Raw genomic sequence first — 22,848 nt, forward strand, 5'->3', positions numbered from 1 at the left:
TGAATTTCTAACGGACCTACCTGGATTGGGATTCGAACTTCCAACGTTTCTGCCCCCCTCCCATTGTGGTCACGTGACTGAACACTAGCGGCGCAGCCAACTGGATCACATTGACCACCCCTCACAGCGTCCAAGTCACATGAGAATGTTTAATAATAGTAATAGTAATAGTAATAATAATAATAATGATGATGATGATGATGATGGAAGTGACCTTGGAGGTCATCTAGTCCAACCCCCTGCTCAGGCAGGAAACCCTATGCCATTTCAGACAAATGGCTGTCCAGCCTCTTCTTAAAAACTTCCAGTGTTGGAGCATTCACTGCTTCCGGAGGCAGGTTGTTCCACTGGTTAATTGTTCTCACTGTCAGGAAGTTTCTCCTTAGTTCCAGGTTGCTTCTCTCCTTGATGAGTTTCCATCCGTTGCTTCTTGTCCTGCCTTCAGGCGCTTTGGAGAAGAGCTTGACTTCCTCTTCTTTGGGGCAGCCCCTCAAATATTGCAACACTGCCATCATGTCCCCCCTCATCCTTCTCTTCATTAAACTACACATACCCAATTCCAGCAACTGTTCTTTGTATGTTTTAGCCTCCAGCCCCCTAATCATCTTTGTTGCTCTTCTCTGCCCTCTTTCTAGAGTCTCAACATCTTTTTTACATGGTGGTTTATGATGTTTTTAACCCAAAACTGGTATTTACATCCGGTTTCCTCAAAATGGCGTCCACAACGCACCCCTGACTTGTTTAAGGACCGTAGAATTCTGCAGTCGTATCTATCCACCTTACCTTGTCCCAAAGAGACTGAAGCTCTTCCTGTCCTCCGAGGTCCCAAAACATCAGCCGAGCTTTCCCGATGTCTATGGTGCCAACTAGGAGATAGAAGAAGAGAATTCGGTGTGCACGGTTTTGGGGTTTTTTTTCCTGCATTACGAGTACCAGTAATTTAACTTCCTCAGTCTAAAACAGAGGCATGGAACAGAAGTCTGAAGAGCTCTGGATATACAGGTAGTCCTCGACTTACGACAGTCCCGTTTAGTCACCGTTTGAAGTTGCAGCTGAAAAAAGGGAGTTACGAGCGTTTCTCACACGCCCGTTGCAGCCTCCCCGCCCTGACGGGATCAAAATTCAGATACTTTTGCAACTGACTCATATTTATGACGGTCACAGTGTCCCCTGGGGTCAGGTGATCAGCCTTTTACGACCTTCTGACAAGCCAAGTCCACGGGGGAAGCCAGATCCACTTAACAGCCGTGTTACTAACTTGACCACTCCAGCGATTCACTTAGCAACGGTGGCAAGAAAAGTCGTAAAATGGAACAAAAAGCACTTCGGGAATTTTTCTCACTCAGCAACATAAATTTTGGGCTCCCTGGTGGACATAAGTTGAGCGCTACCTGTAGACCAATACCGGGTCGCAAAAGGGGATCACGTGACCCCCCCCTCAAGACACCACAACCATCATAATTATGAGTCAGTGGGTTTGGACCACCTGACCGGGGGTGTGTGTCCCAATAGTCCTTAAGTGTGAAAAATGGTCACTAAATGAGCTGCTGTAAGTCGAGGACAACCTGTGCTAGAAACGTAGAAGCAAAACAAAGAACACAAAACAACAAAACAACAAAAAACCAAACAACGTGCAGCAGAAAAAAGTCCTAAAGTTCCGTCATCTCTGCCGCCTGAAATTTTGTTTTCCGTTCTCTTATTTATTTATTTATAATTTTTATTTAACTCTTTAATTTCTGTCGGGTGACCGGGTTGTTTAAACTCGACTTTACTATCCGATGACTCCTAGAAATCTCATCCCCTTTTGTGACTTTCTGACCAGGGAAGGCAGACTCGCTGAACGACCGTGTTACTAACTTAAACTACTGAAGGTCAGAAAGGTCATAAAAGTGGAGCCAAACTCACTGAGCAACTGTCCGGGCTAGCGACAGAATTGATGGGCTCAATTGTGGTCGTAAGTCAAGGACTGCCTGTATACAAGTGGCTTGCCCTGTCAGTGTTTGGGGGTGGACGGGACAATCAAGGAACTATCCATTCAGACAAACAAACAGTAAAGAATAGTCTAGTCAAGGAAGCACAAAATGACAGGGCATGCCACTGGTGTATATAAACAGAGAGCAAACCCCACTCCCTTCCAGCACTGATGACGTTCCCTAGTTGGGTCATGAAACGTCTGCAAGAAAACAACCCAGCTCAGAGAGCACCAAGGACCTTGTGGTTCTCCTTCTCTTTCTCTTCTCCTCCTGTCCCCTCCTCTTTCACTCCTCCTCTTCCTCCTCCTCTCTGCAAATCACACTTCCTTCTAGCACTGATGATGTTCCCTAGTTGGGTCATGAAACATCTGCAAGAAAACCACCCAGCTCAGAGAGCACCAAGGACTCCCACAGTTCTCCTCCTCCTCCTCCTCCTCCTCCTCCTCCTCCTCCTCCCTTCTAGCACTGATGATGTTACCTAGTTGGGTCATGAAACGTCTGCAAGAAAACCACCAAGCTCAGAGAGCACCAAAGACCCTGTGGTTCTCCTTCTCTTTCTCTTCTCCTCCTGTCCCCTCCTTTTTCACTCCTCCTCTTCCTCCTCCTCCTCTTCCTCCTCCTCTCTGCAAATCACACTTCCTTCTAGCACTGATGATGTTCCCTAGTTGGGTCATGAAACGTCTCCAAGAAAACCACCCAGCTCAGAGAGCACCAAGGACCCCACAGTCCCCCTCCTCCTCCTCCTCCTCCTCCTCCCTTCTAGCACTGATGATGTTACGTAGTTGGGTCATCAAACGTCTGCAAGAAAACAACCAAGCTCAGAGAGCACCAAGGACCCCACAGTCCTATTATTATTCCTCCTCCTCCTTCTCCTGATGACATTCCCTAGTTGGGTCATGAAACGTCTGCAAGAAAACCACCCAGCTCAGAGAGCACCAAGGACCCCACAGTCCTATTATTCCTCCTCCTCCTCCTGATGACGTTCCCTAGTTTGGTAATGAAATGTCTGCAAGAAAACAACCCAGTTGTTTAGGACCTCGCAGTCCTATTCCTCCTCCTCCTCCTCTCCACAAACCCCCTTCCTTCTAGCACTGATGATGTTCCCTAGTTGGGTCATGAAACGTCTGCAAGAAAAGAACCCGGCTCAGAGCGCACCAAGGCCGCCACAGTCCTATTATTCCTCCTCCTCCTTCTCCCACTGATGATGTTCCCTAGTTTGGTAATGAAACGTCTGCAAGAAAACCACCCAGCTCAGAGAGCACCCAGGACCCCACAGTTGATTCCCCCTCAATATGAATGCATAGTGACTGGGTTAAATTTTTGTCTCCTCAGCTGTTGGGTCTCCACCCCAGCTTTGTCTAATGCCAATCCATGACAAATGTTCGGTGTCGTTCACTCGCATTGGCCCGCAATCGGGATCGACTTACTGTTCAAACCGACAGTGGTTGTGATTTTGGATAAACTCATCCCTTTGTAGGTCTTGTTGAATCTGGTTTTCGTCTGTTCGAGAAAGGTCTGGAGGACAAAGGAAAAGAAAGGAAAGGAAGGGAAACTCAAAAGTTGTTTGTATTTGTTGACTGCTGGGGAACCGAGAAAAAAAAATTACGGCAAATTCGGGATCTTGAGATTAAGCACAAAAAGGGATCTTGCCGTCTCAGAACAATTTATTCACAATTTGTCCTGAAACTAATGGAAAAGTAGCTGGCCTTTGAGGTGGATCTGTTTAAGCAAGCCCTTCAAACAGGGCCCTATCCCCAGATTTGCTTGAGAATGAGCGGTAATCCTTGACTTACAATCACAATTGGGACAGGAATTTAAGTTGTAAGTCACTGCAGCCGTAAGTAGAGTCAGCATCACGTGACTGGGCACAATTTGACGACGGTCGTAAGTCAAGCCACCTTGTCATAAATGGGAATCCCACTGAACCAATGGCAGTTTTTGCTAGAAATGAGGGGGGGGAGAAGAGGCACAAATTGTGATCATTTGTCTACAAATGTGATGCAGTTGCCCAGTGCTTGAACTGCAACCACAATTCAAGTTTTCAGTTTAAATTTACTCTATAACAGATTTTTTTCCGGAGGCCACTCTTAATTCGAACCATTTCTGAGTGAACAGTCATAAATTGAGGACTGCCTGTATAGAGTATTTTTGATATTTAATTGGCTTGGGTTCTCTGAGGCCATTATTTCTAATTACATGTTCAGCATCTTTTTGTTGTTAAGAGGCAATCCTTGACTTACAACCCTTTATTTAGTGCAGGGGTCTTCAAACTTGGCCCTTTTATGACTTGGGGACTTCAACTCCCAGAATTCCTCAGCCAGCATGGGGGAACTATGGCCCCTTCATGACTCGTGGACTTCAACTCCCAGAATTCCTCAGCCATCATGGCTCAGCTTGGAAACTCTCCCTTTCCCCTCAGCATGGCTGGCTCAGGAATTCTGGGAGTTGAAGTCCACGAGTCATAAAAGAGCCAAGTTTGAAGACCCCTGATTTAGTGACTGTTCAGTTACAACAGCACGGAAAAAAGTGACTTATGACCGGTCCTCACACAACTGTCACACCGTACGTTTTTCACACTTATGACCGTTGCAGCATTCTCACGGTCAGGTAATTAAAATTCGGACGCTTGGCAACTGGCTCGTACTTATGACGGTTGCAGTGTCCCGGGTTCACGTGATCACCTTTTGAGACCTTCTGACAAGCAAGGTCAGTGGGGGATTAACAACGGTGTTACTAGGTTAACCACTGCAGCAGTGATCCACTTTACTAATTTAACCACTGCAGTGATTCACTTAACAACTGGGGTAGGAACGGTGGTAAAATGGGGCAAAATTTGCTTAACTTGCTTAGCGGCAAACACTTTTGGCTCAACCGTGGTCCTAATTCGAGGAGCCCCTGCACCCTTTTAACCCTGTAAGGCTTCCATACAGATTGGGGCAGCCTAAAAGTTTAACAATCATTCACAGAAGCTTATCAAATGATAAGCACGGATAACGCAACAGAAGTGGCTTCCTTAAGACTAGATTAAGAAACAGAAAATGTTATGATGCAGAACGGAACATTCCATTTTTTTATCTTGGAATTGATCACAGTCAATCTCGTGAAGACTTGGCAATTTAACCTTTTTTTTTTTAACTGTTGCAAAATTTTAATTGGAGGAGGCCCTAAGTGCGACAGCATCCTTTACCTGCAGGGGACACCCCGCCCCTAATAAAATTAGAGATGGGTGAAATTTATCTCATCCAGTAGCTAGTAGCTTCTATGTAATAATAATAATAATAACAACAACAACAATACAAAATAAAAATAATAATAAAGTCGGAAGGGACCTTGGAGGTCATCTAGTCCAACCCGCTGCTCAGGCAGGAAACCCTGCACCCTTTCAGACAAATGGCTGTCCGGTCTCTTCTTAAAGAATTCCAGTGTTGGAGCATTCACAGCTTCTGGAGGCAGGTTGTTAATAATAAAAATAAAGTCGGAAGGGACCTTGGAGGTCATCTAGTCCAACCCCCTGCTCAGGCAGGAAATCCTATACCATTTCAGACAAATGGCTGTCCAGTCTCTTCTTAAAGACTTCCAGTGTTGGAGTATTCACATCTTCTGGAGGCAGGTTGTTAATAATAAAAATAAAGTCGGAAGGGACCTTGGAGGTCATCTAGTCCAACCCCCTGCTCAGGCAGGAAACCCTGTACCCTTTCAGACAAATGGCTGTCCAGTCTCTTCTTAAAGACTTCCAGTGTTGGAGCATTCACCGCTTCTGGAGGCAGGTTGTTAGTAATAAAAATAAAGTCGGAAGGGATCTTGGAGGTCATCTAGTCCAACCCCCTGCTCAGGCAGGAAACCCTGTACCCTTTCAGACAAATGGCTGTCCAGTCTCTTCTTAAAAACTTCCCGCGTTGGAGCATTGACAACTTCTGGAGGAGTTATGACTAGGAATAAACCAACACAAGCACGGAGAGGGGGGGGGGAGGAGGAGGAAGGGAATTTTTTCCCGTTTCTACAAACAAGCCTAGATACACACCGTTTTTCCAGCATTGTCCAATCCCAGGATTAAGATGCAGTATTCATCTCGCCGGAACATATACTTGTAAAGCCCGGAAAGCAGTGTGTACATTGTGCTCCTGTAAAAAAAGAAGGCAAAATTTGGTAAGCCAAAAGATCTTTTGTCACCCCGTTCCCCCCCCCCGATACTCCTTCCTGCTCCAAACCTAGGCAGAAATTTCCCTCGTAAATGAAAAGAAACGGAGACTTATTGAAGATTCACCAGATGAGGCGATGGTTATTTTCCCAAGACTTTCTAAAATAACGGAACTGCGCAAGCAGAGTAATGTGTTTCTTTTATATTTATTTATTTATTTGTATCCCACCTTCAACCACATCTAAGGTGCCTAAGGTGGGACTAGAATTCACCGTCTCCTGGTGACTGGCCCAAAGTCATTCGGTCGGCTTTCATGTCTAAGGCAGAACTAGAACTCACAATCTCCTGGTGATTGGCCCAAGGTCACCCTACTGGCTTTCATGTCTAAGGCAGGACTAGAACTCATCGTCTCCTGGTGATTGGCCCAAAGTCACCCAGCTGGCTTTCATGTCTGAGGCGGGACTAGAACTCACTGTCTCCTGGTGATTGGCCCAAAGTCACCCAGCTGACTTTCATGCCTGAGGCGGGACTAGAACTCACTGTCTCCTGGTGATTGGCCCAAAGTCACCCAGCTGGCTTTCATGCCTGAGGCGGGACTAGAACTCACCGTCTCCTGGTGATTGGCCCAAAGTCACCCAGATGGCTTTCATGTCTGAGACAGGACTAGAACTCACTGTCTCCTGGTGATTGGCCCAAAGTCACCCAGCCAGCTTTTGTGCCTAAGGTGGGACTAGAACTCACCATCTCCTGGTGATTGGCCCAAAGTCACCCAGCTGGCTTTCATGCCCAAGGAAGGACTAGAACTCACTGTCTCCTGGTGACTGGCCCAAAGTCACCCAGCTGGCTTTCATGCCTATAGCGGGACAAGAACTCATATTCTCCCACTTTCTGGCTCCTTTCTTGGTCTAGGCCCAAAGTGATTATACAGGTATTCTAACTTACAACTCATAACTTACAAAGGTAGTAAAATTGGGTGCCTCTCACTTAACAACTGCCTTCCTCTGCAACGGAAACTCCGTGCTCAATTGCAGCCACAAACAGAGGACTGCCTGTAATCTCTTCTGTCATTTTAGAGACCTACCTTTTTCACCCTAGAAAAATGGGCAGTAAAACCAATTCTACGTTCCTGTCAAGGAAACTACATGGCTACTTCCGCTAAGCGTGAAGTGCAAAACGTGAGGGGGTTGGTTATGTGTATAAACCCAGAGCACTGTACACATGATCGAAGCATGTACAACAGGTGGCAGCAGCTATCAGTTCTCCACTGGCCTCGAAAAACTTAATTGTTGGCCCAGATCAGCAGGAGGGAACCGTGAGAAAAAAAACAACAACCCCAAGGCTAGAATTTCCCTTGCAAAGCAGACTTAGCCGAAATAAGACAATTGTTGCCTCACTGCTCAGAAAACCACAGGAATGGATCTAGCAGGAGTTGAGCTAGATGTCAGAATCCAGTTATATTTCATTTCTATCTATCTTCTCTGATTTTAAAGGGACGCGGTGGCTCAGTGGGTTAGGACGCTGAGCTTGTCGATCAGAAGGTCGGCAGTTTGGCGGGTCGAATCCCGAGTGCTGCTAAACATAACAATGTAGCCATCTGCCTTTCATCCTATGCCTCTCTGAAGCTCTTCTCTTTACCTACAGCGAGGGGGGGGGGAAAGATGCAACACCTGGGATCTGGGCAATAAGAGGGTTGAACGATCTTAGAACTTGCCGATGGAGCCAGACTGATGTTATCTTTCCTGAAGTTGTTGTTTGTTAGCTGCGAAGTGTCCGAGCCATCGCGACCCCACGGACGACGTTCCTCCAGGCCTTCCTGTCCTCTACCATCTTCTGGAGTCCATTTAGGCTCACGCCTCCTGCTTCAGTGACTCCATCCAGCCACCTCATTCTCTGTCATCCCCTTCTTCTCTTGCCCTCAACCTTTCCCAGCATGAGGCTCTTCTCCAGTGAGTCCTTCCTTCTCATTAGGTGGCCAAAGTATCTGAGTTTCAACTTCAGGATCTGGCCTTCTAAAGAGCAGTCAGCGTTGATCTCCTCTAGGACTGACCGGTTGGATCGCCTTGCAGTCCAAGGGACTCGAAGGAGTCTTCTCCAGCACCGTAGTTCAAAGGCCTCAACTCTTTGGTGCTCTTTCCTGAAGTAACACCTACAAATCTGCCGGTTTGAATCGCCTGGAAGAACTGCGGGGTGGAGGTGGGAGGCTGCTCGGGAACACTTTAAAACATTGAATGGGGGGGGGAATCCCCCAGATCCTGTCTAGAATGCCTTCAGCCAATTTCTCTTAATAAAAATCCCTGCTGGAAGAAACCGCTTCCAAGAGTTCTGTTTTCTTAAGACGTAGATTGAAGTGGGTCTTTACACTAAATTGCAAATACTTGTCGGTTACAACCAAGCCTACACTTTTAATCCCTCAGCACGTAGCTAATCACTCAGTTCGTCATCGTCTTTCTCACCCTTTAGGGTGCGGAAAACCACAACAGCACCCTAACGGGGAAGAAAAGGTCCCATTGCAGGTGGTGTGGTTTTCCTATTGTGTAGCAGGCATCACCTACACACAGTATACGAAAAATATAATTCAGCTTTCTAAACCAGGAGATGTGGCTTCTTTTGTAGATGTGGTGTCTGAACACAGCCCAAGTTGTTTTGTTGAGATTTGGGGGGGGGTGTATTTATTTCAAAGTCTTTTTTTCCCTTCCTGTGTCTGGAAAGTGAGACGCTGCCGGCGTTCGTTCAGGTTTGTCACTGCTCAGATGCTCATTGACTTTCAGATTCTACTACGATTAGAAATGCAGATGACACCACTCTAATGGCAGAAAGTGAAGAGGAACTAAAGAGCCTCTTGTTGCGGGTGAAGAAGGAGAGTGCAAAAGTTGGGTTGAAACTTAACATTAAGAAAACCAAGATCATGGCATCCGGCCCTCTCAATTCCTGGCAAATAGATGGGGAAGAAATGGAGGTAGTGACAGATTTTATTTTCCTGGGCTCCAAGATCACCGCAGAGGGGGACTGCAGCCAAGAAATTAAAAGACGCTTGCTCCTCAGGAGGAAAGCCATGGCAAATCTAGACAGCACACTAAAAAGCAGAGACGTCACCCTGCCAACAAAAGTGCGTATAGTCAAGGCTATGGTCTTCCCAGTTGCAATGTATGGCAGTGAAAGCTGGACCGTAAGAAAGGCTGAGCGCCAAAGAATTGAGGCCTTTGAACTATGGTGCTGGAGAAGACTCCTGCGAGTCCCTTGGACTGCAAGGCGATCAAACCGGTCAGTCCTAGAGGAGATCAACCCTGACTGCTCTTTAGAAGGCCAGATCCTGAAGTTGAAACTCAGATACTTTGGCCACCTAATGAGAAGGAAGGACTTACTGGAGAAGAGCCTCATGCTGGGAAAGATTGAGGGCAATAGAAGAAGGGGACGACAGAGAATGAGGTGGCTGGATGGAGTCACTGAAGCAGTAGGCGTGAGCTTAAATGGACTCCAGAAGATGGTGGAGGACAGGAAGGCCTGGAGGAACGTCGTCCATGGAGTTGTAATGGGTCGGACACGACTTCGCAACTAACAACAAAAGTGGCTAAGCTTAACCGACATTTAAGACTAGGATCAAGGAAGCTTAGGTCCAAATTAGTTTGTTAAATTTATAGGACACCTGTCTCATTTTCGCTGTGTCTCTGGGCAGCTTAGTGAGTGATAAAAAGACAACACAAAACGATTTAAATTTTAAATAAAGATTTAAAAACCAAGAGGACCAGCAACATGGGAAGTTCACGGGGAAAACCTTGGCTCAGCCTGACTCTTTTAGCCTAGCCAAGGATTAGTGCAAGAAGGCATTTAATATTCTTGGAAGGAAGGTGGGATAGAAATTTAATAAAGTATGTGTTTACCTCTTCCATATTTTTTTTCTATTTACAACCTGTCCTTGAGTGACTGAAGTTATGAGCCTCTCCCCAAAGTTTAGAAGTTCCAATTACACACACACACACACACATACACACACACACGACAATTGTACGATCACATTTCGGGTTCTTGGCAACTGGTTTAGCTTTATGACCATTTAAGTCCTCGACTTACAAGCACAACTGAGCCCAACATTTCTGCCGTTAAGCGAGACATTTGTTAAAAGTGCATTTTGCCCCATTTAACGACCTTTCTCGACACCCTTGTTAAGTGAATCACTGCAGTTGATCAGTCAGTAATATGGTTGTTAAGGGAATCTGGCTTCCCCATTGATGTTGCTGGTCTGCAAAAGGGGATCCCGTGACCTTGGGGCACAGCAACGGTCATAAGTGTGAGCCAGTTGCCAAGCATCCGTATTTCGATCACATGATCATGGGGCTGTTACAAAGGTTGTCAGTGTGGAAAAAATGGTCATAGGTCTCAACTGTTGTAAGTCAAGGACTACCTTTACAACGTCCTGCAGTCATGTGTCTGCCATTTTTGACATTTTTTAAAATGGCTTCTGGCATTTGCTTAACAACTATTGCATTTCCTTAATGACTGCTGCCAAAAAAGGGTTATTAAAATTAGGCGTGGACGTGTAATGACCTGCTTATTGACCGTGACAACTTACAGCTATAATTCCAGACTGAATTACAGCTGAGGACTATCTGTATTTTGTCTGCTTTCCTAGGGTTTGTACTACTTCAATTGTACACTGGTCAGAGTTGGTTTTAAAACAAAATGGTAAACTAATACAATTAAAATACGACCTAAAGGCAGAATCAACAGCTTCCAACCCACGATGCTAGAACACTACAAACAGGCCTTTTTTAAACCATCCATTGAAAGGCTGAACTCTAGATAGCTTAAAGTTGAGAAGCTGGTCTACACAGTCATAACAGCTGGAAGGAGCCACCTTTTACTGTTTTGTAAGATGGATTTATAAGTGTTACAAAGCATGCATGAGACTTTAATAAGCTAATTTTGTTTGGCTAATGCATTATTCCTTTTTTTAGCTGCAGTTTCTCAGGAGGCTAGCAAATAATGGTTGGTGTCTGTGCATGGGGGAAAGCCTGACTTACTGAAATTTAGGTCCTGCAAAAATGGAAAAAAAGAGATTTTTTTTTCTTTCAGTGGCTGGGAGACAGGAAGCCGGGCTAGGCTGAATTCGGAGCCTGAATCCTTCCAGCTTCCCTTAGAAAAGGGCTTATCACTCCACGGATTAGAGTACCAGGCAGGCACCCCGATACCAATACAAAGAGAGCACCTGAGCACGTGAAGACTATTTTACATTTATGTGCTATCTTTATGTGAAGAGTACTTTACATTTCTATCCTATCTCTGAGGCAGCATAAATAGAAATCTCTCCTCCGACATTCGTATTTCAACAAAGCGGCTACACAATAGTGGGAGAACCAAGAGATCACCTAAAGCAGGGGGTCTTCAAACTTGGCCCTTTTATGACTTGTGGACTTCAACACCCAGAATTCCTCAGCCAGCGTGCCTGGCTGAGGAATTCTGGGAGTTGAAGTCCACAAGTCATAAAAGGGCCAGGCTTGAAGACTCCTGACCTAAAGAGAGGTAGGTGGGTGGGGGGGAAAGGTCACCTCCCTCCATAAATATTTGGATGGGGGACCACCAGGAGATCCCACTAGAAGGGGAAAACAAAACATTATCCCAGCAGGATATATCCTACTATCGTTATCATTTATGTAAATTCACTGGGCGCCCAACCTCTGCTGGGAAGTGTCAAAGGAGCCCCTGAGCATGCACAGAGTTCCTTTGTCCGAGGAACCTCAACAAACCGCCCCTGGGTCAAACCCACCCAGATGACTTCCCCACCGGCGCGATGGGGACTGTAGTCCCGCCTTCCCTTTCGCTGTCCCCGAGGGGCTGGAAGAGACTTACCGGGCACTTTACAAAGAGGTGGGGGGGCGAATTCGTTTAACGTCTCCTGCTCGCCTTCTTTATGGGCTTCTTCCTCGGTCGGCCCTGTTCGTGCCCAGGGGTAGCCTGGGAAATGGAGTCCCGTCCCCGGCGGCGACGGCCTCCCGCTGCCTGTAAAGGACCACGATCCCCATGAGCCTTTGCGCCACTACGCCGCGCCCTCTCTCGCGTCGCCGGGCAGGAACCATCGACAGGGAAGGAAAGAAGAGGGAGGCGGAGCCATTTCCGGTCGGACACCAACCATAGACAAGGAAGAGGGGAGGGGGAAGAGAAAGAGGAGGGGCAATTTCCGGTCGGCTTCGTCGGGTAGGCACTATGGACAAGGAAGGAAGGAAAGAAGCGGGAGGCGGAGCCATTTCCGGTTGGCTTCTCTCTATGGTCATGGAAGCCTCTATAGAAGACCGGAAGCGGAGGCGGATTCAGGGACGGGAGGGGGGGGAATTATCATGGCGGTCGTCGGGTGCTAAAAGGGGGAAGGCTGGCCGTCGTTCGGGCGGGGAGGTCGTGCTGGTGAATCGCTTTCCCTCGCTTGGCAAGTCTCCAGTCGGTCCCCGTCCAGAAGCCCGGCACTACAAGGCCAATTGTCCTCCATCCTAGTGGACCCATATGGCTGTGGATGATGGGAGATGAGTCCAGTGCTTTCGGTGGGGCTGAGACTTCCCTCTTTCTGGTCTGAGTTAACTGCAAACGAAAGGTCTAGCTGGGAAGGAGGCGTCTTCCTACCTGCTCGCAAATCCTTCCCCCCCCCTTTTTTGGTGTGTGTGTGTTTGTGTGTAGCTTTTCCGGTTGAATTTCTGCCTGACTCACGAGGCCCAAGCTCCCTGCCCAGAACAATAAAAGGAAAAAAAAATCATATATATTTTTTCCTCCGTGCACGGAGACAAGTCCTTTTTTGGTGTGTGTGTGTGTGTTTGTGTGTAGCTTTTCCGGTTGAATTTCTGCCTGACTCACGAGGCCCAAGCTCCCTGCCCAGAACAATAAAAGAAAAAAAAAATCATATATATTTTTTCCTCCGTGCACGGAGACAAGTTGGAGTTGCCACCTTTTTCTTGACTGCCTTTGCTTCCTCTGCCATTAATAGCAGCTGCTGAAATTAAGAATATGCTTTTTAATCCCTTCATATCAGGAATTATTTCACTGGCTGTTCATTAAAAGGCGCACCAGTAGAAGAAGAAGGAGGAGGAGGGGGGAAATTGTACCTTGGTTGCAGTTTTTAATCGACACTATTTGGATTTTCTTAACCTGATTTCTGACAAAAAAGGCTACTGGATTTTCTAATTTGGTTTTCCTTTGAAACTTTGATCCTTCTTTCCTGAAAAGGCATTTCAGGTCTTTCGTTCCCCTTATGACAGGATTCATAACACGGGCACATTTTACTGCAAACTTTCTGCCTCTTTAAGAAGACAGAATAAATATCTTGCTGTTTTTCAGATGTTGTCTTCATAATTCTTCGATGCAGGTAGTCCTCAACTTACAGCTATTTGTTTAGTGAGCACTTGGATTTACAACAGCACTGAAAAAAATGACTCGGGAGCAGGTTTCACAATTACGACCATTGCAGCATTCCCATGGCCAGGTGATCAAAATTTTGGTGCTTGGAAACTGGCATGTACTTATGACAGTTGCACTGTCTTGGGGTTATGTGATTATCATTTGTAACCTTCCCAGCTGTCTTCCGAACAAGCAAAGTCAGTGGGGGAAGCCAGATTTGGTTACAACTACATGATTCACTTAAGAAATGTGACGAAAGAGGTAAAGTGGGGCGCAACTCACTTAGGGAAATTTTGAGCTCAGTTGTGGCCGTAAGTTGAGAACTACCTGTAATATTGCTTTGTAACCGACTCAGTGCCTTACATGCCATTCTACAGAATGTTTGAAGCTTGTATTGAAAAGTAGCGTAAACATAAAATTATCTGTGATTTAAAGGATTTAAAGAGTAATTATAGTAAGTAGAATATTTTAGAGTAAGATTGTATGATGTAATACCCTGTATTCAGCTCTGGGAAGTCGGGGGGGGGGTATTGGGAAGGAAGGGGAGGGGGGGAGGGGGGTAGGGGAGATGGGGTATATGTTCTAAAAATGTATTTTAAAACTTTTCAATAAAAAAAATTATCTGTGTTTCTTGTAGTGAGATAAGCTTGGACGTAAAAAAAACAACAACCCAGCACCAACCATGAACTAAAGTGTGCAGTCCTTATTGGTGGATAAAATATTGTATTTCTTGGTTACCTGTTAAGCTGAAAATGAACTGAATTTTCAAAGAAGGAGCCATGGATGAGGAGAGCTTGGAAACGGCCATTCAGACTTACAGTGCTCAGCTGCAGCAAGTGGAGCTGGCTTTAGGTGCTGGGCTGGATCCAACACAACAGGCTGATCTAATCCAGTTGCAGGCTGACTTAAGGCAGCTGATAGAACTGACAGAAGCCAGCCTGCTGTCTGTGAAAAAAAGCAAGCTTTGTTCAACTTTGGACCCGGAGGGGTTTTCCACGCCTTCGTCTGCTCATCCTCAACAGAGCCTTGGAGAAGCTGGCCGTCCAAACACCGACGACGAATATGCTGCTTTTAAGGAAGCCATTGCACAAATAGACGGAGAGGACGGTCCACCGAGAACTCGGGAGGGCAGAGATGGAATGGGTGATGAAGAGGAAGAAGAGGAGGAGGAGGAGGAGGAGGAGGAAGAAATAGCTAGTGGAATGAAAGTGAAAGCTCCTTACTACAGTTCTTGGGGAACCCTGGAGTATCACAATGCTATGATCGTAGGTAGCGAATGCTTGGAAGATGGAGGGCCCGGAGTTAGGGTCCTCTACCTCTACCCAACTCACAAGTCTTTGAAGCCCTGCCCCTTTTTCCTGGATGACAAATGTCGATTTCAAGAGAATTGCCGGTAAGTAGATCAACTAGTAAGGGGTGGAATTTCTGATATATGCAAGAGGCACTTGTCTCGCTATGCAGGCGACGTCTTGTGGGGCAATCTATACCAGAGGTCTTTCAAGCTTGGCCCTTTTATGACTTGTGGACTTCAACTGACAGAATTCCTCAGCCAGCGTGCACGCTGGCTGAGGAATTCTGTCAGTTGAAGTCCACAAGTCATAAAAGGGCCACGTTTGAAGAGCCCTGATCTCTTTATGAAGAGACTACTGTTTTGCTGCTTGGGACATCTCTGTACAGGTTGTCCTCAATTTGGCCACGTGATCAAAATTCAGACATTTGTCAAACGACACGTACCGTGTTTCCCTGAAAATAAGACCCAATCGGAGAATAAACCCTAGCATGATTTTTCAGGATGCTCGCAATATAAGCCGCACCCCCAAAAAATAAGCCCCGCTTAAGAGATCATCTTAAGTTGAAACTCAAATCCTTTGGCCACCTAATGAGAAGGAAGGACTCACTGGAGAAGAGCCTCATGCTGGGAAAGATTGAGGGCAATAGAAGAAGGGGACGACAGAGAATGAGGTGGCTGGATGGAGTCACTGAAGCAGGAGGCGTGAGTCTAAATGGACTCCAGAAGATGGTAGAGGACAGGAAGGCCTGGAGGAACGTCGTCCATGGGGTCGCGATGGGTCAGACAACTTCGCAACTAACAACAACAAGAGATCATCTGCCAGACAGACGCATTTAGTACCGTATTTCCCCGAATATAAGCCCTTACCAGAAAATAAGCCCTAATGCGTCTTTTGCAGCAAAAATTTATATAAGACCTGGGGGGGGGAACACTGTTATTTACAACGGTTGCCGTATGCCGGGGTGACAAACAGGCAAAGTCAACGGGGCAAGCCGGATTCACTTAACAACCGTGCTGGCAACTTAACATCTGCAGGGAATTCACTTAAGAACCGGGGCGAGGAAAGCCGCAAAATGGGGCAAGACTCAGCATAACCAGCGTCTTGCTTAGCAACAGAAATGTTGGGCTCCGTTGCGGTTGAGGACTACCCGTATAAAGATCGAGTGTTTTGAAACCGAGGGATTCTCTCTTTTCCTGGCAGGTTTTCCCACGGGCAGGTGGTACCCATTGAGGAGCTGCACCCGTTTGAAGAGCCTGACCTCAGTGGTCTCGCTGTGGGTTCGGCCTGCCTGGCCAGACACCAGGATGGGATCTGGTACGCTGCTAAAATCACAGGTGAGGTTGATTTCAGCATGCCCTACATGGGTTTCATTGTACGAAGAGCCTTGGACCCTGGTAGCCACACCTGGGACAGGTAGATCTCTGGCCCAGATTTGGCTACTCTTAATCAGAATAGAGCTGGAAGGGACCTTGGAGGTCTTCTAGTCCAACCTCCTGCTCAGGCAAGAGAACCTATACTGTCTCAAGACAGGTGACTGTCCAGTCTCTTCTTAAAAACTTTCAGTGATGGAGCACCCAAGAATAATAGAATAGAAAATAAGAATAGAATAGAAAATAGAAAATAGAGAATAGAACAGAATCTGGAAGGGACCTTGGAGGTCTTCTAGTCCAGCCTCCTGCTCAAGAAAGAACCTATACTGTCTCAGACAGGTGAATGTCCAGCCTCTTCTTAAAAGCCTCCAGTGATGGAGCACCCACGATTTCTGGTGGCAGGTTGTTCCACTGGTTAATTGTTCTAACTGGCAGGAAGTTCCTCCTTAATTCCAGGTTGCTTCTCTCTTTGATCGGTTTCCAGCCATTGTTTCTCGTCCTTCCCTCTGGTGCTTTGGAGAATAACATGACCCCTTCTGCCTTGTGGCAGCCCCTCAGATACTGGAACTCTGCTATCATGTCTCCCCTATTTCTTCTTTAAACTAGACAAACCCAAGTCCCGCAGCCGTTCTTCGTTATGTTTTAGCCTCCAGGCCTCGGATCATCTTAGTTGTTCTCCTCTGAATTTTTTCCAAACTCTCAACATCTTTTTTGTGATACGGTGACCAAAATTGGCTGCAGTATTCCAGGTGTGGCCATACTTGGGCTTTATAAAGCAGTATTAAATACTTCGCACAACTCATCGCTTAGGCCCAGGATATTTGCAGGACCGTCTGCTGCCGGGAACGACTTCCCATCGCCCAGTGCGCTCACACAGAGAGGGCCTCCTCAGGGTGCGGTCGGCCAGACAATGATGGCTGGCGACCCCCAGAGGGAGGGCCTTCTCTGTTGGGGCACCTGCTTGGTGGAATCAACTCCCCTGGGAGCTCCGGATGGTCCCAGACCTTCGGTCCTTTCGCCGTGACCTCAAGACATATCTTTTCCAACAGGCCGACCTGGACTGATGATAATGGGGTTTTTAATTATGATTTTAAATGTTTTTATTGGTTTTAGTGGGACTTTGACACAATTTAATTCTTTTTTTTAATATTTGTATTCATTTGTATTTTATTGTTGTTAGCCGCCCTGAGTCCTTCGGGAGATAGGACGGCATACAAGTCTCATTATAAATAAATAAATAAATAAATTGCCTCCAGGCGGAGTGGTGAAAACCAAAAACGAGGAATACCAAACACATTTTTTCCCCCATAAGGAATAATGTAGGTGAGTCACAAGGCCGACAAGTTCTAGTTTGCGTGCCAAGTACCAAACAAACGACGAGTCCCGGGAGTTCACCTCAAAATGCACCAAGTATGCAATTCAATAAGTTTCCAAGGAGCTGAGTAACCAGGTACCCTGCAGAAGGGAAATAAAATGAATAATCTCCATTCTCCTTTCTCAGACATTGACAGCGGTTACTACACGGTGAAATTTGACTCGCTGCTCCTGAAGGAAGCGGTGGTGGAAGGGGACGGTGTGGTCCCTCCCCTGCGTAGTGAGGAGACCTCTTCCTCCTTGGAGTCCGACGGCGATGAATTGGATAGCGCTGGGTACGCTAAAGGTAAAAGATACTCCACCTCTTTTTTTAAAACTTTTCCAGGGCCCTGCAGTTACTGCGCTTATTTTGCTCCTAATCAGCTGCTTGTACCTTCCAAATCCCCCTTTTGGCCACCATACAAGGAGTCCTCGACTTACGACCACAGTTGAACCCAAAATTTCCGTTGCTAAGCAAGGCAGTCGCTAACTAAGTTGTGCCCCATTTCTTAAGTGAATCCCTGTAGTCGTCAAGTTAGCAACACGGCTATAAAAGTGACTCTGGCTTCCCCCATGGACTTGGCTTGTCAGAAGATGGCAAAAGGGGATCACCTGATCCCGGGACTCTGCAACCGTCATAAATGCGAATCGGTGGCCAAGCAGCCGAAATTTGATCACGTGACCGCAGGAGAATGCCGCAACGGTCACAAGTGGGGGAAACGGTCATAGGTCACTTTTTTTTATGTGCCGTTGTAAATTTGAACGGTCACTAAACAAGCTGTTATATAAGTCAAGGACTGCCCGTGCTGCATTCGAAACACGCTGCCATGGGGCCTCTAAAAAGGTGGCTTGAGTTTTGTCTTCAGAGGAAAGGCACCAGATCCCTTGGGACGTGGGGCCCAAAGGCTGGCCTTCTCTGGTCATGCACAGAGGGCTTTTTTTAGTCTGAAACAGAGAACTTGCAAACTGGCCATTTCTTTAAACAGGTCACTCAGTGAAACCGTCAAACAGTAAGCAACAGCCTGATCAAGGAACCGCCAGGAGCACTCCCACCAACATTGACAGGGCAAGCCACTTATGCATAAACAGAGAGCAAACCCCACTCCCTTTATCCCTGATGATGTTACCTAGTTGGGTAATGAAACGTCTGCAAGAAAAACCCGAGCTCAGAGAGCACTAAGGACCCCACAATCCTCCTCCTGCTCCTCTCCACAAACCCCACTCGCTTCTCGCACTGATGACGTCAACTCCCAGAATTCCCCAGCCAGCATCCTTTAAGATGGGTGGACTTCAACTCTCACAATTCCTCAGCCAGCTTCCTTTGAGATGGGTGGATTTCAGCGCCCAGAATTCCCCAGCCAGCATCCTTGAAGATCGGTGGATTTTAATTCCCAGAATTCCCCAGCCAGCATCCTTTAAGATGGGTGGACTTCAACTCCCAGAATTCCTCAGCCAGCATCCTTTGAGATGGGTGGGTTTCAGTTCCCAGAATCCCCCAGCCAGCATCCTTTAAGATGGGTGGACTTCAATTCCCAGAATTCCCCAGCCAGCATGCTTTAAGATGGGTGGACCAACACCCACAATTCCTTAGCCAGCATCTTTTGAGATGGAGGGACTTCAACTCCCAGAATCCCCAGCCAGCATCCTTTAAGATAGGTGGACTTCAACACCCAGAATTCCCCAGCCAGCATCCTTTAAGATGGGTGGAAATCAACTCCCACAATTCCTCAGCCAGCATCTTTTGAGATGGACGGACTTCAACTCCCAGAATGCCGCTTTCTGCCTCTAACCCCTCTCCCTCCTCCTCTCCAGTCCTTGAAAGCAGCGTCCCGGAGAACGGGGAAGGGCCCTCCGCCGGCCTTTCGTCCTTCGGCAGCTGGGAAGCCCACACCCGCGGCATTGGCTCCAAACTTATGGCTCAGATGGGTTACGAGCTTGGTAAAGGTAAGCGTGGGTCCGGGGTGTGTGTGTGTGTGTGTGAGAGAGAGAGAGAGAGAGAGAAACGAGGTGTATACCCGCAAGGAGGCTCTCCCCGCAAGTGGCTGCCTCAGCTGTCCTTCTTCTTGCAGACCTGCCCCCGTGTCCTCCCTCTTTCCCTTGCAGGCCTGGGCAAAAATTCCGAGGGCAGAGTTGAGCCGGTGTTGGCCGTCGTGCTCCCTAAGGGGAAGTCGCTGGACCAGTGTGCGGAGATCCTGCAAAAGAAGAGGGAGGGGAAAGTGGATCCCTCCAAGGCCAGGAAACGGAGGGCGAAAGGAAAGAGCGCGGCCCGGCTCCGGCAGCCAAAGCCCAAGCCGCATAACGTCTTTGATTTTCTGAATGAGAAGCTTCAGGGCCGGGAAGCTTCAGGGGGGCTGCCGGCAGGGAAGCTTCCCCCGCTGGAGAGGAGCAGCAAAGAGCTCTACCACGCCAGCAAGAGCACCAAGAAGGCGCTGAGTGTACGCCTCTTCCAGACGGTGGAGGAAATCGAGCAGACCCAGAGGGACATTCGAGGGATCCGCGAGGCCTTGGCGCGCAACGTGGGGCGGTAAGGGGAGCCTCTCCATCGGCAGAGAGCTCGTCCGGCTGACGTTCTCCGCTGACCCGGCAAGGGTGTGTGTGTGTGAATTAACACCCGTCTCCCGGGTCTTCCCGCTTAGGCCAGGCAACCGTGCATGAGTCTATTGGTCGGGAGAGCCGTAGCGCGGCTGGTGGCGCCTGCCACTCAACATCTCGTGCCTTTAGAAACGGCCCCTTAGCCAGGTCGGATCCAGGCCCAGAGGTCGGATTCACCCCGACCTGCGGACTCTTGCTTGTCGCTCGCCTGAATGGAGGTTTTGGTGGCTTGGCCGGTTTGTGATTTGGTATATTTGTGCAAACCTGGGATGTAAGCTAATTTGGTCAGTAGGTTGTGTGAAAGGAGGGGAGGGGAGGGGACGGGTAAGGAGAGGAAAGGAAGGGAAGCGAAAGGAAAGGAGAAGAGAAAGAAGTAAGGAGGGAAGGGAGGGAGGGAGGGAAGGAAAGGAGTAAGAAGTAGGGGAGAAAGGGAAGGAGGAAGGGGTGGGATGGAAAGAAGGAGATGGAGGGAAGGAAGGAGAAGGGAGAGGGGAAAGGAAAGGAGTAAAGGGAAGGAAAGGAAGAAGGGATGGGATGGGATGGAAAGAAGGAAAGAGAAGGAAGAAGGAAGAAAGGGAAGGAAAGATGGAGGGAAGGAAGTGTTGTGATTCAGGGTCAGCCTGTGGGTTCGGCAGTTGGGTCGGATGACTCAGGAGGAGGAGGAGGAGGGGGGTGTTGAAGAGCTTGATGAGAGCCCTCAGCCAGGCCCCTCCCACCTGGTCACGACGAGACCCAGCTGTGTGAGCCTGACAGCGTGGATGAAGATGACCCACAGCTGGCCCTGTTCAAGGACACCCGACGCAGGAGGCAGTCAATCAGGAGTAAACAGAGGAAGGCAAAGGGGCTCCTCGGAAGGAGGCAGAGAGAAGCCACGCCCTGAACTGTATTTAAGGGGGAATGCGTGGGAGGGCTGGTTTGCTGAAGGCAACCGCTTGAAAAGCTCCTGTTTCTTGGTTCGTGTCTTGTTCTATTTGTTTTTGTAGCAATAAATTTGGCAGGCGTAATTCCAGCCTCTTGCCTTCTTGTAAAAGGGGTTGTCCCTGCCTTTTCTGCAAGGCCGGTAGCAGGCTGGTACAGAACAGTAAGGAGGATGGGATGGGATGGAAAGAAGGAGGTGGAGGGAAGGAAGGAAAGGAAAGATGGAGGGAAGGAATGGGAAAGGTGGGAGGGAGGGACGAAGGAAGGAAGGAAGTAAGGAAGGGCCCTAGTGGCGCAGTGGTTAGAATGCAGCATTGCAGGCTGACTCTGCCCACTGCCAGGAGTTTGATCCAGACCGGCTCAAGGTTGACTCAGCCTTCCATCCTTCTGAGGTCCGTAAAATGAGGGCCCAGATCGTTGGTGCCAAAGAGGCCGACTCTGTAAACCGCTTAGAGAGGGCTGTAAACCACTGTGAAGCGGTATGTAAGTCTAAGGGCTATTGCTACGGGGTTTGGTTTGGTTTGGTTTGGGTTTTGCGATGGTTGTTAAGCAAACCAAGAGTTCCCGATGGGTACAATTTTGCCAAAGCCGTAAATTCCAATAAATTTGGGGCAAAACGATCCAAAAAAATTCTAATCCCGTGAGCACGGTCAATGCAACCAACAGCCGTAAATGCATCCGAAGTTCGGTTCACGTTGACCACGCGGGGGCGGGGGGGGGGACCCCGTCGGTCAGAAGTTCGAATCCAGGTCATAAAGTCCTTGTGGTTTTTTTGGTTTCTTTTAGTCGGTCCTCATTTTGAATAGGCGCAAAGCGAGCGGTCGTAAGTCGGGGACTACCCTTCCACTCCTGATCCTCTCTGTCCTTGATTCCTAGGCACACGGTAGCCACGGCGAAGCTGGAAGAGAAGCTCTCGGGGGCCCACAAAAAACTGGGGGAGCTGCGGGCTTTGGAGGCGAGCCTTCAGCAGGAGCAAAAGAAAGCCGACACGCACAAAAAAATGACCGAGTTCTAGCTTTTTTGCCCATCAGGTGCCGGTGGGGAAAAAAAAAACATATTTCAGTTCAGGATGGCTGCGGAGGAGCTGCTACATGAAAACTAGTTCCTTCCTTCTGGATCGCCTCCTCTCCTGGTTGGACAAATAGGCTGGATTTGAACTGGTGGCCCCGGAAGGTGGACAGCTTCGTTTTTTTTTTCCTCTTCAGAGAAAGCCTCCCAAAATATCCACAGCAGATTCAGATCTGGTTTGGTTGGGGAAAGGTTGTTTTTTTCCTGCCCTGACAGGCCTGAGCAATTGTGGCCGTGTTAAAAGAGCTGTGGACTTCAACTCCCAGAATTCCTGAGCCGGCCCTGTTTAAAAGTTGCCCGTCCCTTTGCTGGGTTGTACCCTTTTTTTTTTTTTTTTGGTTCTTTGACTTCTCCGGGACTTCTCGGTGGCCAATCTTTTTTTTTTTTCTTTTTTTTTCCGCCCCTCTCGGCATGGAGAACAGAGAGAAATAAAATGAGAGAAAACCCTGGGCTTTTTGTACTAGCATTAATCGACGTGACCAGCAGGAGGCGCAACGACATTCTCGCAGAAAGCAGTCCTTGGATTGCGCCACATTTCAAGCTGGCAGAACACACATTCCCCTTTCCCGGGGGCCATGGCTCTTTTCAAGTTATTTGATAATTTCTTTACTATTTACAAACAACACAAGGCGGCGAGCGTACCTAAACATAGCTTTCTCCTCCTAGTTTACCCCACAACAGCAACCCTGTGAGATGAGTTGGGCTGAGAGAGAGAGAGGGACCGGCCCAAAGTCACCCAGCCGGCTTTCGTGCCTAAGGCGGGACTAGAA

General features: G+C 47.9%; 2 protein-coding genes across 7 annotated transcripts in view; one reads left to right on the forward strand and one right to left on the reverse strand.

The window, feature by feature from the left end:
* Window positions 1-12,139, reverse strand: part of ARFRP1 (ARF related protein 1) — a 31,178-nt gene extending 19,039 nt beyond the window's left edge. The window contains exons 1-4 of the mRNA XM_081323848.1: window positions 11,956-12,139; window positions 5,995-6,094; window positions 3,401-3,488; window positions 784-866 (exon numbers count right to left, since the gene is read on the reverse strand). Of these exons, the coding sequence (XP_081179974.1) occupies window positions 784-866; window positions 3,401-3,488; window positions 5,995-6,087 (264 nt within the window). The 5' untranslated portion in view covers window positions 6,088-6,094; window positions 11,956-12,139. The remainder of the gene's footprint in view (window positions 1-783; window positions 867-3,400; window positions 3,489-5,994; window positions 6,095-11,955) is intronic.
* Window positions 12,140-12,421: 282 nt separating this feature from the next.
* Window positions 12,422-22,528, forward strand: ZGPAT (zinc finger CCCH-type and G-patch domain containing). 6 transcript variants are annotated; one of them, XM_081325660.1, is made up of 8 exons: window positions 12,437-12,638; window positions 13,426-13,570; window positions 14,123-14,878; window positions 15,978-16,111; window positions 17,649-17,807; window positions 19,313-19,444; window positions 19,604-20,024; window positions 21,887-22,528. In XM_081325660.1, exons 3-8 carry the CDS (start codon window positions 14,265-14,267, stop codon window positions 22,023-22,025), a joined length of 1,599 nt encoding a protein of 532 aa, XP_081181786.1. In that variant the 5' UTR covers window positions 12,437-12,638; window positions 13,426-13,570; window positions 14,123-14,264; the 3' UTR covers window positions 22,026-22,528. The 6 variants fall into 6 exon arrangements, 5 of the variants coding, with proteins under 5 accessions (XP_081181783.1, XP_081181786.1, XP_081181782.1 ...); XR_014026150.1 differs by having other exon boundaries at window positions 19,313-20,089; XM_081325656.1 differs by having other exon boundaries at window positions 19,313-20,024.
* Window positions 22,529-22,848: the final 320 nt, after the last annotated feature.

Source organism: Vipera berus, assembly GCF_964194415.1.
Source record: "Vipera berus genome assembly, chromosome: 3".
In the NCBI taxonomy this organism is placed as follows: Eukaryota; Metazoa; Chordata; class Lepidosauria; order Squamata; family Viperidae; genus Vipera; species Vipera berus.

What these genes read in the sequence shown, in the direction of transcription:
- ZGPAT (XM_081325657.1), top strand. Translation starts at nt 14,265, where the DNA reads ATGGATGAGGAGAGCTTGGAAACGGCCATTCAGACTTACAGTGCTCAG. An exon ending in TAGCGCTGGGTACGCTAAAG is followed by an intron (nt 17,808 to 19,312) that starts GTAAAAGATACT and finishes CCTCCTCTCCAG; the next exon opens with TCCTTGAAAGCAGCGTCCCG. An exon ending in TTGGCGCGCAACGTGGGGCG is followed by an intron (nt 20,025 to 21,886) that starts GTAAGGGGAGCC and finishes CTTGATTCCTAG; the next exon opens with GCACACGGTAGCCACGGCGA.